This window comes from Marmota marmota, unplaced genomic scaffold, assembly GCF_001458135.2.
Source record: "Marmota marmota marmota unplaced genomic scaffold, marMar, whole genome shotgun sequence".
In the NCBI taxonomy this organism is placed as follows: Eukaryota; Metazoa; Chordata; class Mammalia; order Rodentia; family Sciuridae; genus Marmota; species Marmota marmota.
In genome coordinates, this window is record NW_025999932.1 from 46,733,887 (window position 1) to 46,752,602 (window position 18,716).

An 18,716-nucleotide genomic window follows, 5' to 3' on the forward strand; every position below is an offset into this window, starting at 1 on the left:
CAGCACTGAAGTAACATAGAGAAATAAGACTCTTGTGCCTGCCCTAAGGGATTCAAAATCCATCAGAAGACATTGACCACAAAGCTTGAATAAATGAACTGTAACCTGATTGTTTGACTTGGGTCTGTGGAAGTACAGAAAGGTTAGTAATGTTGTCCATCTGAGGCTTAAGAAGAATACACAAGGAAAGCTATATTGTGTTTAGGTCTTGAACCCAGGGCTAATTGGCTAAGTAAGATCACTGTAGAATATTCTGGTGAAAGATGGCATAAATCAAAGCCCACAGGTAGGCAGCGACCCCGGCCCTGGGAGCGCCCCCGGCGGAGCGGGCGGCCTGGCGCGGAGGAGCCGAGATGGTCCGCGGTGGGCGAGGGAGCTGCTGGTCCTTCATGATGAGAGATTTGGGGTGCTTCTCTCTCTTCTGTGTAGTTGACAGTCTGGGTGGTGAGGAGATGGCTGACAGTGTCAAAACCTTTCTCCAGGACCTTGGCAGGGGAATCAAAGACTCCATCTGGGGTATTTGTACCATCTCAAAGCTAGACGCTCGAATCCAGCAGAAAAGAGAGGAGCAACGTGGAAGAAGGGCAAGTAGCGTCCTGGCACAGAGGAGAGCCCAGAGTATAGAGTGGAAGCAAGAGAGTGAGCCACGTATTGTTAGTAGAATTTTCCAGTGCTGTGCTTGGAATGGTGGAGTATTCTGGTTCAGTCTCCTCTTGTTTCACCGTGTGTTTATTCCTGTGCTTCAGTCAGTAACAGCCCGAATTATTGGGGATCCATCACTACATGGAGATGTTTGGTCGTGGCTGGAATTCTTCCTCACATCAATTTTCAGTGCTCTTTGGGTGCTTCCCCTGTTTGTGCTTAGCAAAGTTGTGAATGCCATTTGGTTTCAAGATATTGCTGACCTAGCATTTGAGGTATCGGGGAGGAAGCCTCATCCATTCCTTAGTGTCAGCAAGATAATTGCTGACATGCTCTTCAACCTTTTGCTACAGGCTCTTTTCCTTATCCAGGGAATGTTTGTGAGTCTCTTTCCCATTCATCTTGTTGGTCAGCTGGTCAGTTTGCTGCATATGTCCCTTCTCTACTCACTGTACTGCTTTGAATATCATTGGTTCAATAAAGGAATTGAAATGCACCAGCAATTGTCAAACATAGAAAGGAATTGGCCTTACTACTTTGGATTTGGTTTGCCCTTGGCTTTCCTCACAGCAATGCAGTCCTCATACATTATCAGTGGCTGCCTCTTCTCTATTCTCTTTCCTTTATTCATTATCAGTGCTAATGAAGCAAAGACCCCTGGAAAAGCATACCTTTTCCAGTTGCGCCTGTTCTCCTTAGTGGTGTTTTTAAGCAACAGACTCTTCCACAAGACAGTCTATCTGCAGTCTGCCCTGAGTAGCTCAACGTCTGCAGAGAAGTTCCCTTCACCGCATCCATCTCCTGCCAAACTGAAGGCTGCTGTGGGCCATTGAGTTGCCTGTCATCTAAAGGGGATGGGTGGATTGGAAAGAAGTTGTGGCAGCTCTTTTCTCTATCCTCTCCTGGCTAGGGAAGGCAGGACCCACTCTGCCAAGGGCCCTCTGTGTATTCCCTTCTCTTTGAGGAATTTTTGTCTCTGGTACATGGGAGGCAGGATCTTTCTGACACCAGTATGTGGATTTTTAATACCACCGTGAGTCTGAAAGGACCACAGGTTTTTCTGCAGCTATTTTCTAGCATTTGCCAGCCCCTGTGCCTGGACTGATTTAAATACTTTGTTTTTCTCCCTGTGCCATTTACCCTCCCACCTCTCCTTCCTGCCTTCTAGCAACCTTGGATGAATGGGTTTTGTAATTCTAGTTGTTGTATTTTGTGGGTTTGTTATTTTTGTTGATTTTCTGTGAAGCACATACATTGGATGTAGGAGGTAAAGGAGTATCTCAGTTTCTCCTTGTTTACTCCCTTTATAGCCATCACTGTCTTGTTTCTTGTATCTCAGGTTAGGTTTTGGTCTCTCTTGCTCTACTGCAAAAAAGTGAAAGAAAAAGAAGCAAAGCAAAAAAAAAAAAAAATGGCCTGAAGAGATGGGACAGAATGAAAGACCTCACAGCCAGATTGGCTGGGTTTTGAGGAGTAATCTTTTTTTTTTCTTTCCCCTTGAAGGGGAAAAAACTTTTTTCACTGGTACATTTAAAGCTCCCCAGCTATGGGGAGGTACCAGTTCTGGACAAGTGCCACTGTAACACAGAAATGCTCAGAGAAACTGAACTGAACTTTTCAAATCTGGAAGGTGGAAATTTACTGTTGGTCACAGCCGGGTCTTACTGGTATTTCAAAGGAATATTGGGTGCTGCAAATAGGAACTAAAGGGGTAAACTTATTAAACCCATTAAATCTGTGATCAGTGATGTTTTTCTGTCATTTTAAGAGACTAAATATGGGCTGGGAGGGTAGTGGTCAAAATACTTGTACAATTTTAAAATGTCACAATTAAATGTGAGCTGGTTTCCCACACACACACAAAAAAAGCCCACAGGTAGACAATTTCAGTGATTTTCCAGAACGATTAACCAGCATTAATATACTTAGGGAATAATATCATGTTATAAAAAATGTGAAAATACTTAGGATATAGTGAGCATTGCTATGGCAATGTGACTCTTATAATTGGGATTGCAGTGGAAGTTATTTCTTTATTTTAGTCTTTTTTTTGGGGGGAGGGGTGGTGCTAGGGATTGAACCCAGGGCCTTGTGCATGTAGTGTTTTAAAAAGTGGCATAAGAGTTACTTTGGTTAATATACAGCTCACAAAATTAATTACTTTTCTAAATTAACAAAGTACATGTAATTTTGTTTTTTAAAAAATCTTTTTAAAAGCAACTACTCTATTATAGTCTTCCACTAATTGTTATTAATTAACTTAACCCAAAGTCAATTTACACATTCATTTTTCTTAGTCCCATAAATTCAGTGTCAGTAACAATTGTTCTTATTCCATTTAATTTAGAAAATTTAACTGTACAGATACCTACTTCCATTACAGTCCTGCCGGTTCTGTTAGAATAGGTCAGTAAGCATATTTACTTCCCTGGTGCAAAGAGCAAAGTACATGCAAAAATGTGTTGATTTATGCAAACTGTATATCATCTCAGAGTTCATGATCTTTTACTAGATTCTCAAAGGAAATTAAGACCCAATAAAGACCCAAAAGGATCTGAAATTTCTTCTTTGTGCATTTGCCAATTTTTGATATTCTTTAAGACTCCAGTCAAATGTCATGAATGCATTAGAAATCATGGAAAAAAATATTTTTTATACTAAAAAGGAAAAAAAACCCACAAATTTATCCAGACATGAAAGATAGTTCAACATGCAACAAATAATGTAATCCATAACATCAACATGCTGAAAGTATAAATATAAAAATGATGTTATTGTATCAATAGGTAAAAAAAGGATTGACAAGGCCAACACTTATTCATAATAATATCTCTCAACTATGAATAGAGGTGAATTTCAACTTGATAAAGCATTTCTACAAGAGTTCTAAAGGTAACATTGTATTATATAGTGAAATTTGAAGCCCTTTCAAATAGGGACAAAACAAGGATGTCCCCTCACACAATTCTTTTGCACTATCATAATGAAAGTCCTACTTGATGCAATAAGATAGAAAATGAAATGAAAGTGTTCATATTTAGAAGAAAGAAATAAAACCTGGGTTGTAGATAATGTGTTCATCTTTGTAGAAATCTGAAAGAACTGCCCAAAACCTCTTAAAACAAATAAGCAAATTTGGCAATTTGCAGAATGAAAAGTAAATATACAAAAATAAATTGCTTTCCTATATTCCAGCAATGCACAGTTTGGAATTTGAAATTTAAAAAAAACCCCACAATACCATATTCATTAGAATCCCCCAATAAGAGTCTAACAAAGTAGGTATAAGATCTATGCAAAGAACTATAAAACTTTGATTAGTGACCCAAAGAAAAACTAAAGAAATAGAAAGATTTTCCATATCCATGAATGTAAGACTCAATATTGTCAAGATATCATTTCTCCCCAAATTGACCTATTGATTCAATGTAATCTCAATAAAAATTCCAGCAAGTTATTTTGTGGATATTAATTCCTCATTCAATAATTTACATAAAGAAATGAAAAATCCAGTTTAACTAACACAATATTGAAATAGAAGGACAGAGTTAGAGGACAGACGTTACTAAATTTAAAGAATTAATATGAAGCTACAGTGATTGAGACAGTATGGTATTCACAAGATAATAGGCAAAAAGATCAACGGAACAGAATAGAGTTCAGAAATAAATACACATAAAAATAGTCAACTGGTGGGTGAAAAAGTAACAGAGACAATCCACTGGATCAAATATAGACTTTCAAGAAATACTGCTGGAACAATTGGAAATTCACATACCAGAAAAAAAATATATATATATATATACACACACAGACCTATAGCCTTCACAAAAATGAACTCAAAATGGATCATGTAAAATATAAAACCATAAAAGTATTAAAAGATATCATAAAAGAAATCCTAGATGTTCATTGGAATGGTGATGATGTTTTAGCTATAACATCAAAAAACAATTTACAAAAAAATTGAAGGACTAAGCTTCATTAAAATTAAAAACTCCTGGGCTGGGGTTGTGGCTCAGTGGTAGAGCGCTTGCCTCATGTGTGTGAGGAACTGGGTTCAATTCTCAGCACCACGTATAAGTAAATGTTAAAATAAAGGTCCATCAAAAACTAAATTTTTTAAAAAATTAAATAAATAAAATTAAAAACTACTTCTCTTTAAAAGTCAATACCAAGTGATTAAAAAGTAAAGATCCCATTATAGGGGAATTATTTGCCAAAGGCATAATTGATGAAGAACTCTTATTCAAAGTATACAAAGAGTTCTTAAAATTCTGCAATAGGAGAATAAAAACCTGATTAAAACATAGGTGAAAAACCTTAATAGACACTTCACCAAAGAAGATTACAGATGACAAGTAAATATATGAAAATATACTTCACATTATGGGTCATCAGGGAAATGTAAATTAAAACAATGAGGTAACACTACACCACTAATAAAATAACCAAAGTCTGGAATGCTAATAAGCAAGAGGAATTCTCCATCATTGTTCGTGGGAATATAAAATGACACAGTTATTTTGATGTCCCAATAAATCTGGAAAATTTGAATGAGAGAGTGATATGTTCTGTTTTCTGCTTTATACTGCTGGAAAATTAAGTGCAAGATGTCATATGAGCCATAATAATATAGTATGTTTTGTGGCTACATTTTTTCTATGACAAACTAGTCAAGTCAGGGTCCTAGATGGATAGAAAATACTTGATAAACATAAATGTATAATAAACATTTTTTGATTGGTCAAACCAATGTGTACAAATGATTTTGTTCACTTAAAACAATAACAAAAAATGACTCTATTTTTCTTTCAAACATTCTTTTGAAAAAATTTTTATTGGTTCTACTTAGTTATACATGACAGTAGAATCCATTTTAATAAAATGATATAATCATAAGACATATCCTTTTGTAACTAGGACCCCATTCTTCTTGGTAGGCACAATGTTGGGGTTTCACTTTGCTAATTTCCTATATGTACATAGGAAAATTATGTTATATTTATTCTACCATCTTTCCTATTCCTATTCCCGTCCCTTCCTTTCATTCCCTTTTGTCTAATCTACTGAACTTCTTTCTTTCCCTCCCCTCTTTATTGTGGCTTAGCTTCCACATATCAGCAAAAACATTCAACCTTTAATTTTTTGTGATTGTCTCATTTCACTTAGCCTTATATACTCCATATCTACCCATTTACTAACATAAGTCATGAAGTCATTTCTTCTTTATGGCTGAGTAATATTCCATTGTGTGTATATATACCAACTTTTTAATCCATTCATCTGTTGATGAGCATCTAGGTTTGTTCTATAGCTTAGCTATTGTTAATTGTACCTCTATAAACATTGATGTGGTTGTGTAAATGAAGTATGCTTATTTTAAACCTTTTGGGTATATACTCAGGAGTGGGATAACTGGTCAAATATTGGTTCCATCCTATTTTCTTGAGGAATCTCCATACTGTTTTCCAGAGGGATTGCACCAATTTTGCAGTCCCACCATCAATGTATAAGTAAATATTTTTCCCCACATCTTCGCCAACGTTTATTGCTACTTGTATTCTTGATAATTGCCATTATGATTGGAGTGAGATGGAATTTCAGTGTGGTTTTAATTTGCATTTTTCTAATTGCTAAAGATGTTGAACAATTTTTTATGTATTTGTTAATCGTTTGTATTTCTTCTGTTTTTTAATTTGTTCTTTTTATTTATACATGACAATAGTATGTATTTCTTCTTTTGAGAAGGGTCTGTTCAGTTTCTTTGCCCATTTATTGTTTGGGTTTCTTTGGCCTGCTGTTGTTAAGCTTTATCAGTTCTTTGTATATCCTGGAAATGAATGCCCTATCTGAGGTGCAGGTGGAAAAGATTTGCTTCCATTGTGTAGACTCTCTCTTCATGCTCTTGATTGTTTCTTTTGATGTGAAGAAGCTTTTTAGCTTAATGCCATGCCATTTATTGATTTTTTAAAATTTTATTTCTTATGCTTTAGGAGTCTTATTCAGGAAGTCAGTTCCTGTTCCAATGTGTTGAAGTGCTGGAACAACTGTTTCTTCTAGTAGGTATAGAGTTTCTGGTCTAATTCCTAGGTCCTTGATCTACTTTGAGTTGATTTTTTTGTGTGTGTGCAAAATGAGAGACAGGGAATAACTTTCTTGTATTACATGTGGATTTCCAGTTTTTTTCCAGCACAATTTGTGGAAGAGGCTATCTTTTCTCATTTATTTTTAATTCTATTTTCATTACTCATGACTCATTTTGTTGTCCTTTAATATTATTAAATTGCCAGCAGGAAGACTGAACTGAATTGCCTGCCACCTGAGGACAGGACTGTATTGTAATGAAATCAGAATAATTGAGTCTTGATGCATTTTTATCATAAATCTAAGACCTAGTTAAAGCATGATAAATGATCCTTGTCCCTAGTCATTATCCTACCCGAGAAGTCATATGTCATTCATATCTTCCTGTTTGTACTTTTGGAACTGCCACAGAGGTAACAAATATACAATAAACATATTGCTTGATTAAATTTCTATTTCTGAAAAATCCAATAGGTTAGAAAAATAGCAATAGAAACCTTAATGTAGGCGAGAATACCAGAATGAAAAAAAAAATTTCTTGACCTCCCCTGGCTTCATTTCTCATCATATGACTCAGAAACAACCATGTAAAGCATAAGGTTATATTATGTACAATCATGTATAATCAGTTACTGTTGGATGTGAAATTAGAACACAGGTTGTTCCTTCAAATATGCATCCCACAAATATTTATTGAGTGACTATAAAGTTCTAGGCAATGTATTAAGTTAAAACTGTTTTGCAGATCTTTAGATTGAATTTTAGTGACTGGCAATTTGGTGATAATTCTAATGTACATTAATTGAGAAGCACTTCTAAGAAAAGTTATGTATGAGATTCCACAGAGACGGATGAGACACAAATTTTAGTCATTCTGATGGAGTCAAGGAAAGGATCTTGCAAGGGATGCATGGTGAGAACTAGTAAATATAATCTAAAGGGATGTATGAACAAATGGTTCAAAAACTATGCTCTGACCTTGATTGTACTTGCATATAGCCAAGGCATATGGACTTGAAAACATAAGAGAATCATCTAAGTGTTTTAAGTAGGGAAGTGATACAACTTCTGTTTAGAAAAATATCTCTGGTTGCTGTCAGAAGGTTAGATTGGAGCAGAAAGAGACTGGAAACAGAATAACCATTAAGATGTTTTTGTAGGTATCCAGGCAAGAAATGATTAGTTGCTAGGAAAATAGAGGAGTTAAAATGATATGGTAAATATTTAGGAGTGTGAATAAGACTAAGAGTGTTTAGAGCGCAGAAAAGGGAACAAGAAAAAAAAAATTCCCCTGATGGTTGAGAAATTGAGTAAGTAATGGGACTCCTCTAGGCAGAATTCCAGACTTTTGCTAGCTCCATTATATCAACAACTCAATAACTGGGTGTGATTGCCTTTACCCATGTGCCAGGGCAAAGGAGAGGCTTCAGGTTAAATATGGTGTTTCAGACTAGGCTGTCAGTTACATTCCGGTATGATTTTAAGTAATTTAAAATATTATTTCATGTTAACATAAACCCCTCTACATATGAAATACAAAGTCTTTATTTTTAAGAAATGTGACTTTGAAAAATTTTGTAATTTGAGCTATGTGACTTAAAGCAATGGATTCTTCCACTGATTTAGAACTATTGAAATTTCTCTGACATTTGGGTTCTTTGGTAAAATATGTGATTAAAAATTTTTAAATGCAGGGTAATTCATTATATGATATATGTGTTACTATTTTTGACACTACTTACAACTTTAGAAAAAGTCATATACCTTCTGTTTCTTAATAAGAAAGCCCTTCATATAGGGCTGCCAGAAATCATTCAGGACACTTAGTGTAAAGTATGTCCCAAGTATAAAATTCATATTTAACATGTATCCTGTTTAACCCATTTTTAAGGATTGCCATTTTTTATTTGTAGACTCTGAAATTTTGTGGTTTTTTGAAATATTTAGTTTGTTTGAACTTTAGCTGCCATTATTTTCCTTAATAAATCACTTCTAAAAACCCACTTTAAAAGTTATAATCTACTTTAGAGTAGTAACCATTAGGTTACAGTGTTACAAACTTGGCATACAATTTAGTATACATTAGTTTGCCAAAATTACCATAACTTTGTTCCTCTGAATTTGTGTGAACTGGGAACATTTTATTTAATTGATTTTAACCCATATTCTCATAGGGATCCCCAAGTAAATTTGCATGACACACGCAATATTTTGATGATCTGGCTCCTTAAAACTAATTTCTACTCCACTCCTTTGATAAACCAGTCATTGTCTGCAGATCTAATTTGGTAATTCCAGTAGTAGGAGGAATAATGGTAGTATGTAACTCTAGTAGTAGGTAAAAAAAAAATATCATTCTCAAGATGCTGATGTTCTTCCTTAGCCACTTCATCCTAATACTAAATTAAATGATCCCTATAATTTTCAGCTAAAACAAGGATAAAAAATCCTGTAATTTATAGCAAGGCTTTTTTTTTTTTTTTTAAAAAGAATTACTGTGTGCATGTCTCATTATGTAACAATAAATCCACTACTATGTATAATTATAAAACCCAATACAAAAATTTAAAAATATCAGACTTACTGTAGTTTTAAGGGTAGGGAAATGGAAATGCACTACTGAGGATGTTTAATTGTTATATAAGATTCCCACATATTATATATTCAGATTAAGTTTCTATTTCTTTTAATATCAAAAGTGTATTATAGATAGCATCAATGAGTTTAATACTGCATTGTATTTATTCTATAAAATAGGCCATGTTTTGGTACCCCATAGGCTTAAAACTTACATATGTAGGAAATAATAGCAGTCTAGGGTATGGGGGTGTAGTTCAATGGGAGAATGCTGCCTTAGCATGGAAGATGCCCCAGTTTCAATCCCCAGAACCAAAATCATCTCCTTCTTCTTCTTCTTCTTCTTCTTCTTCTTCTTCTTCTTCTTCTTCTTCTTCTTCTTCTTCTTCTTCTTCTTCTTCTTCTTCTTCTTCTTCTTCTTCTTCAACTTGTTCTGTTATAAACATACACAAATTTTGAGAAATATCTTGACTTAGAAATATAAAAAAATGACAAAATGGCAATAGTACCAATTTGCTGATAATAGGATGTTGTGATTGTTTATCTGGTAGTACAGTTGGAATATGCTGGTTATTCCATGTATTTAACCAGCCACAGATTTAAAAATATATTAAAAGCATTGAATATTTAATATGTAGAGACTTTTTCTTGCCATTATTCCTTAAACAGTACACTATAACTTACATAATATTTAAATTGCATGAAAATAAGTAATCTGGAGATAAACTAAAGTATATGAGAAGATGTACCTACGTTTTATGCAAATATTATGTCATTTTATATAAGAGACTTGCACGTGTGTGGATTTATCCATCAACCATTGTGGATATGAGGCATGACTGTTATCTAAAGTCAATTGATGGGAGTCAGGTAGGGATCAGGAAAACAGAATTTAGAAGTATTGGGAAACTGCTCTAATAGTTTAATAATGCTATGATAATTATTTTGGAAATGAAAGTATAAAAAGGAAAAAAGTGGTAAATAAACTCTATAAGAACTAAATTGTTAAAATGGATTTTTTATTAGAGAACAATGGATTTTTTACTAGGAGATGAAAGTAAAAGAAACATGACTGAGTTTTTACACATGAGTGACAGAAAATGGAAATGCGTTAACAGAAGTAGGGAGATGGGACTATAAAGTCTGATGAGTAGGGAGTTAATGATGAATATAGCTGTATTAGTTGGTAGGGGCCATGGTAAAGAGAAAGTAAGTAGCTTGAAATGTAAGATAATTTGAATGAAAGTAGGAGGTAGCTCTGAACTAAATGTACAAATTTAGAAGGCATTTGTATTGATAGGGTGGAAATTAAAAGTCTGAGAGTAAATTAAATTCATCTTCTCCTCATCGATAGGAAAATTTTAGAAAGATCTTCTCAGGTTGAAAGTCATCCATTTTTATAAATTTTTAGGTGAGTAACTAGGTAACCTCTTAGAAGGCTTGTCTTAGCATTAATATCACTTAAAAAGAAAATCAGGTTGTTTCCTTAAAGACGTTTTGTCTACAAGGCAGAATTTTTAAAAAAGTACTTCCCTGAAATATTTGTGAAACTTTTGGGGCAGAAGTGATTTGTAATGTAAAATATTTTTTTCTAGAACTTTGTTCATATTACAGAATGATAAAGGCTCCACTTCTCCAAGAAGACTTGACAATTCTGAGTAGGTTTATGCCATATAGCACAGCATCAGAATACAGAAGGCAAAAATCTAGTAGACCTGAAAGAAATATATGAGCCCATCTTGAAGTCACAGACCTTAATACCTGTCAGAAATGGACAAAGTTTGTGCAGAAAGTCAGGAATGACATAACTAAATTCAATTACATGAATAATCAACTGGACAAAATAAACACCAATATATTACTACATTCAACAACGGCAGAATAAATATTCCAAACTCACATGGAACATTTATCAAGATCGACCACATTCTAGGCCATAACATACAATTTTATAAATTAAAATGAATATAAATAATACAATGTTTGCTCTCAGAGCATAATGGAATTAAATTAGAAATCAATTAGACATACCAGAAAAATCTCCCTCATACTTGGAGATATAAGAATATACTTCTATAAAACATTTGATTCAAAGAAAATTATTCACTTCCATTTCTGGTAGATCGTAACATCGTTATACTCATATAATCATATCAACCTTATTTCTGTGAATCTTTATTCTAAAAACTTTTGATACTTAGAGTTAATGAATCACTTGAAGAAATATCTTTTTTGTTTGTGATGAAATAGCTTTATTTTAAAATGTTTAACAGAAAATTCATTACAGGAGTAGGGTACTTGCTTTGTGTCTATATGGATGGTGTTTGCTCCCCCAAAAGTTATGTAGGCCCAATTGTTCTCTAGTCATATAACATGATTGTCTTAATGAGATGGTTTTATTTTCACCTTGAAATGAAATCAAAGATATTTTACTGTACCCTTCTTGGGTCCATTCAAATTATGAAAAGCATGATGCTAATTAATGATAAGTGAAGAAAGCAAAGGCTAATACCCTGTCACCTTTCCTGTCTAATTATAAAAAATGATAATCATAATTTTAGCTTGAAGACTAGGCATATTTTAAAAATGTTTACCATATTGTACTTCTAGGGTGAACTATACACTTATATTTCATTACAAATTATACAGGTGCTACAGTTTGAATTAGATTTTCGATCATAAAAACATTTATATTACTACTATTGATTTAAACATTACGAGTTTGAAGATGCTGTCCTAACTAGTTAGTAATATTTATGGCACACATATTCACAAGTTTAATAGTCACCAACATAGAGGAGATTACTGCTATTATGAAGTTTCAAAAGAATCTAGCTGTTTTGTCATAAGTAAATACTATGTCAACAAAGATCATCAGGGGCATCTGTTTTCATGGAGTATTTTTTTAAATCAAAGATTAGATGTTAGTGAATGACATTATATATTGCATAGAAATAAAAACAATGAAAAGATTTAGTAAAACAATAAAATTTAAAAAGCTTTTTGATTCATGTAAAGTTCCACTTAGCTTAAAATGCCTTACATTTGATATTGGATTTTCAATTACTCTTGCATAATATATAATTATAAACAAGCTGTTTTATCTATTTTAAAAATATTGTTTGCAAGATCTGTACACATTCATTGAGAAAGAAGTTTCTATGTAGCAAATATGTAGGGGGAAAAAAGCCTTAATATCTTAATTTGGGTGTAGAAATGTGGCTTTTACCCTTACATCAATGTTCTAAAACTTTTGTGTAAAATAATGTTTTTTCCCAACCCCTTTATAATTCTTCTAAGAATTCTTATTTCATATCAATTTACTTAGAATTTCTTAGCAAGAGTCTATTCAATGTAATTGCAGAAAACTTCTTGCTAAAGTTCATCTCTAAAGATATAACTTTGATTTCATAATATAGATGAGGTAAAACATCCACCAGCTAATAAAGTTTTTGACTATTCTTAAAGTTTTATCTAATTGTGGAAATATATCACTTCATTAGCACTACTCTTGCTTTTTTTGTTTGTTTTTTCGTTGCTTTTAAGTCACGGCTGTGGTTTTGGTTCACCTCTGTGGCAGTGATTTCTGCATCCTAGATCTCTATGTCATACTTGATATGCTTCATTTCTTGGATCCAAGTAAAGATAACACATAACAAGAACAAAATGCCTGGTGACCACATTCCTTATTTTAAAGTCTTAATATTTCTGAACTCAGTCACTAGTAGGCATTGACCCTATGAATCCCACAAATGTAAGGATAAATTTCTGAACATTGATGTTATTTTCAGTAGATGTGAGATGGAATGATTAGTTATTGAAATGGAAACTCACTCCCTGTCTATACAGATGCTAGTCTTCTGAAAACATCTCACCATTTCAATATTGCTTGGATTTTACTAACAATTGAGCAAGTGATACAACTAATTTATAACTCAGAGTTTTGAGGTAAGATGTTGGAATCCATTCTATTTTATTGTGGTCCAGTTTACCTCTCTCTTTACATGTCTTTAAAAAAATCTAATTATATTCTTTTACTATTTGTAATCTATTATATTGACCAAATACATTCAATAATTCATAGATTGAGATAATACCTAGATATTAGATACCTGATGTTACAATGAAAATAAACTTTCAAATGGGAAGATACATGAGCTTGAATCAACTTTTCTGAGCTCAGAAAAAAGTCCTCAGTGGAGAAGACATGGGACAAAGAAAGGAATCCCATTTTGAGGGCAGAGTATAATCATTAAAAGTAGAACGAACACAGGTGCTATCTAATGAAGGTAAATCAAGGCTACAGTTGACAATGCAGCAGTAAAGAGTGGATATGAAGGTACAAAATGAGTTCAGAGCTTCTTGAGAAATGTAGATGTCCCAGGGTCTGGAAAAGAGTCGACATCAAAAACACCAGACTTCACTTTGTTTACATATAAGCAATCAATTTTTTATAACATCCCACTGTGCCAGATCCTACTATTTATTTTTAAACCTGGATAAATAAAATCATGGAATAATATTCTAATTTTTAACCATTTTGAAAATAGGGATATTTCTGAATCATTTTGTGTTAATTTTCTAAGTAAGTCAACATCAGATTTTACAATTTATAGCAGACAATCTGGTGTATCCATTTTACCATTCTTCATTTGATTTTCTTCTCCTCCACACATATATTCATATCATTTTGTACTTTAGTCAATGCAAATGTCAGGATGTTTAGAAATGTTAACTAACTTCTTTAATAATTTTTGACGTTGTATGATCCTTAAGGATAACCATGGTCATGTAATCTATTTCTACATTAATAATGAGTTTTACTTATGCAAAGTTGACAAGTCATTGGAGGGTGAAAATGAGGAGCATTTTGGATACAATGGAAAGAGCTTGCTATTTAACTTATTCTTCATTTATTTCATCGCATTGAAGGGATTTGTGTTAGCTATGGGCATACCTGAGCTTGAGTTTAATTTCTCTGATCTCTTGATTTTTGTAACCTCACTCTCTGTTTTAATGATTCAGTAGCGGCTTACTATTCTGTTTTTATATCCTCTGACCTAAGATAATTAGTTTTCTTCACTAGCATAAGGCTACAATAACTATTATTTCTACTATCTCCTTTTAGAGTGGTACAGGTTTGAGTCGCATGTATTATATTTAAACAATACAACTTGTTAAAAATGTAAAACTAAGAAGTGAGTCAAGTATATATTATGCATTCAATGTAACTTACCTAATTCATTTCTCAACTTAGAGCTCCTTAGATCTTCTTAGGACAACATCTTCAACCTGTAAAATGATATTTTGATGAGAGCAGACATTTCAGTGAGTCTAAATTTAAAGTTGGAAGATTATCTCTAGGGCTGATCTATTGGAATTACTTATCTGAGCCAAAGTAATTCAAGTAATTCAGGTGTAGTGAAACACTTCTAATTTTAAATTCAGAAGCACAGAGGAGTGAGTTGGATTATTGGCTGTAGCACTTAGTTGATCCTCTTTCTTATCATCCTTGACTTTTAAAGCCTGGTCTTTTTAAAATGTGCTTCAGAAATCCATGTGCTCACAAGCATTTGATTCATTAATTTTGAAAGACTATTATAGAGGTTTTAGTGATAAATTCAGAAATACCAAAAACCCAAGTGTGGGCACACACAATTAAAAGAGAGAACTAGGTAAAACTGTCACAATAAATCATAGGTTCTAAACTGAATCTTGGGGAAAAGGGAGATCATCGTCTGACAGGCAAGTCATAATTTTTTTTTAATAAAGTCTAAATGTTCACTCATTGGTTACTTGGGAGGTGAAGATGGGCAGAGAATAAAGGATTTTCAGTTTGTCCTTATGTTATATGTCTTCAGTGAATATATTGGTAACATTTTTATCTTTATTATTTTTAATAACTACTTCGAAAGGAAAAAATACAGATTTTATAGACAAATATAAACTTATATGTCACTGTGGATATAATTTAATTTAATTTTATAGACCTAGGGCTAAACTAAACTAACTTTTCAAAGTACTTTTCTTTCTTTTTCACTTCCTCCATATCTTCATTCCTTCATTTCTTCTCCCCCTCCCTCCCCCTGCTCTCTCTTTTATTTTCCTCCTGAAATCTATATTCACATCTAGCAGAGTAAGGATGATATTTCAGCCATTATGTAAGTCACAGTTTCCATCCAATGATCATTATAACATATGAATGTGTATGCATAATGTGCATCTCTACAGATACATATGAATATGTAATATATAATATATAATTTCATGATAGGAATAATGCTGAAAAATCTATTTCATATTAAAGAATTATGTGCTAGTCAGTTTTCCATCACTGTGACAAAACACTTAAAATCAACTTAAATAGAAGAAAGGTTATTTTGGTTAACAGTTACACAGGTTTCAGTTCATGCTTGCTGCACCCTGTTGCCTTTGGGCCTGTGGCAACACAGTACATCATAGCAGGGAGTGTGCTGTAGAGCAAACTGCCCCCCTCATGGCAGCCAGAAAGCAAACAAAAACAGAGGAAGGGGCCTTGGTTATTTCAGGGTTATTTGCCTTATCACCTAACTTTCTTCAACTGGGCTTGAAGAAAGCCCAAATAGCACCTTAGGCTTGGACCCAGGCCTTTAACTATTGGCTTCTTGGGAAACACTTCCAAATCATAGCAGATCACTTACAAACTGAGCATTTAATACTAACTACATTGCATTCCAGTATTGATGTAAACTATCTTTTAAAATTATTCTTTTATGTTATTTTATTTTTTATAACTTTGTTTTATTTATTTATTTTTATGTTCTGCTGAAGATCAACCCCAGCGCCTCACTGAGTTAGGATGACAGCCTGATGTAAACTATGTTTAGGTGACAAACAGCAATGGATTACATATTTTACTCTGTTTTTACCAAACAGAATATTTATTTAAACTTTGTGTCTTCCATTATGTACAGGTTGTTTGCTCTTTACTATGCTGTCACAGTAGGGGTAAAAACATACATATTTATAGTGCTTTAATTGTAAATAATTCATCATTGAGTTGGAAGAAACAAACCATTAACTTCTACTTTATAAGGCCTTAGGTAGAATTAGAATTAGGGAAAGGAGAGGGAAAAGGAAAAAAAACAAAACTTCAAATTTGGAGAATTTTCAAAACCAGAGAAGTAACTGGGATGGCTATGGTGTTTTAGAGAACAAAGAGGAAAGATCTTGCTGTGAGGAAAGGAGGCAGTTGAATATGGTGTGAAACACTGAATACATGTGTTGTGGCTCTGTCAGGAAGGATCTGAATAATCAGGCTGAAGGGTGCATACATATGTTTCTAGGCAAAGAAGAAAGAAATTCCAGTTAGGAAGTATAAGCTCAAGAAACCTATTGTACAAAATGGTGACTATAGTTAATAATAATGAATAATAATGTATTGCTTTCTTAAAAATTGATGGAAGTACATTTTAAGTGTTCTCAGTAAGGAAAATATGATAGGTATGTGTGGTAATGCAGGTGTTAATTAGCTCAACTTAGCCATTCTGCCATATAATCACATTTCAAAATATATTGTATATGATAAATATACATATTTTTTGTTAATTAAAAAAATTAAGAAAAAAATAATCCCCACCTCCTAAAAAAGAAACAGTGTCCAATTTTCAGAAAACAAGAAATAGACTGAAACCAAATGATCACTAAGCACTTCTGGAGAAGGTGAGCATGCCCAGGACACTGGATCTACCAAATTTAATTCTGGTGTTCATTACAAATCAACCATAATGGCGTTCCCCCTCTAAAATGGGCTTACTCATCCCTTGAATCATGAATAAATCAATACTCTATGACTCTCTATTCATAGTTACCAGAACAAGAGATGAAATGAATTTGGCATTTTAGAAATAATTCATCAGAGTTAAAGAAGCATAATAGATAGACTTCACTAATGTTAACTTTTTATACTAGTAAAAATGTAGATAAACCACTTTACTTCATTTTATTTTGGATAGATCATTGATTACACAATGGTTGTCTTTCTCATATTATGGTCAGTTCAGCTCTGGAATAATTACTGGACCCCAGAATCACTGAACTCCTCTGCTAACACTTGCTGAATAAGAATCTACACAGGAGAAAAAAGAAAACTGCACTTTTAGAAAGCACCTCAGATAAAAGCACACAGCAAAGGTTGAAATATACAGGTTTATAAGAATCCCACTTCTGGATAAATTTCTGGGTACTTACATTGAGACAATTGATGGGCCAACCTAATTAAATTAAATTAAATCTTCCTTAATAATACAGTTATACATAAGTTAATGAGGAAATATGTTCTGAGAAGTGCATCGTTAGGCAATTTTGTCATCTGTGAATGTCACAGAGTATACATAGACCAACTAAGGGCTGCAACATCAAGATAATAACTTGATATTTGGAACTACCATTATATGTGCAGTTCATGTGAAATATCATTATGTGGTATATGAATGTAGTTCATTTTTTAGCAAGGTTTTAGAAAGATACTAAATATATGAGCTGGAATAAAATTGAATAGAGTGTGTTTGCTAAACTGTAATACCATACATGCACATGGATAGTATATGCAGTTACACAGTATAAAAGTAATATAGTGATACAAGTATCTGGTTTCTATTGTTAGCTACTAAAGCTACAGACTAGAGGAGGGTGAAATCAGTGCATGCCTCTTCACTGGGTCCTCTTTTAGCCTGCCACTTTTGTCACTATGATAATCCTATTCCTTTGCTCATGTACTCTATTACCATAATGGAGTGGTATCCATTGGAAGTTGCTAATAAAGACTTGTTAAATTAAGTTGTGTTTGATTTTTCTCTCTGGCTATGCAAAATGAAGTGGCATGCCATGAAGGGCCAGGAAGGAAGGAAGGAAGGAAGGCGGGCAGGCAGGCGACAGGTTGGCTTTCTTTTCATAGGTTTGCATGCATTGTCAGATTTGCAGAAGTGTCTAAAGTCAAGTCATAATATCTTGTTCAACATGATACTAGTAATAAGTCTATAGCATAAACTTTACATTATATTTCTCTCTTTAATTTTTCATCTTCCCTATATATGCTTTTTAACTTCAGTATCTTTCCTCACTTTGTTACTTCTTCGTAAAACATCTTTCTTCTTCCTGCATTCTCCCTGCTTCTTTCTTCTACTTGAACATATGCTAGACTTCCATGAGCTTTCCAGTAGGAATCAAGGCAGTATGGCTTGTGACTAAAAGGACCCTACAGAACAAATGTAGAGGAGGAAAAGTTTATTTAAGGGCTCACGGTTTAAGACTTCATAGGCTGGCTCCATGCCTTAGGGCTCAAGGTAAGGCTGAACATCACAGTGGAAGAGTGTGGCAGAAGGAAGCAGCTGACATTATGATCAGAAAGCAGAGAGAGAGAGAGACTCTAC

At 33.6% G+C, this 18,716-nt stretch overlaps 1 protein-coding gene across 2 annotated transcripts; it reads left to right on the forward strand.

Moving 5' to 3' along the window:
* The first annotated feature begins 286 nt into the window (after nucleotides 1-286).
* Nucleotides 287-2,496, forward strand: LOC107141083 (etoposide-induced protein 2.4 homolog). 2 transcript variants are annotated; one of them, XM_048800991.1, is made up of 2 exons: nucleotides 287-1,123; nucleotides 1,236-1,341. In XM_048800991.1, exons 1-2 carry the CDS (start codon nucleotides 354-356, stop codon nucleotides 1,339-1,341), a joined length of 876 nt encoding a protein of 291 aa, XP_048656948.1. In that variant the 5' UTR covers nucleotides 287-353. The 2 variants fall into 2 exon arrangements, with proteins under 2 accessions (XP_048656948.1, XP_048656947.1); XM_048800990.1 differs by having other exon boundaries at nucleotides 287-2,496.
* The last annotated feature ends 16,220 nt before the right edge of the window (nucleotides 2,497-18,716 follow it).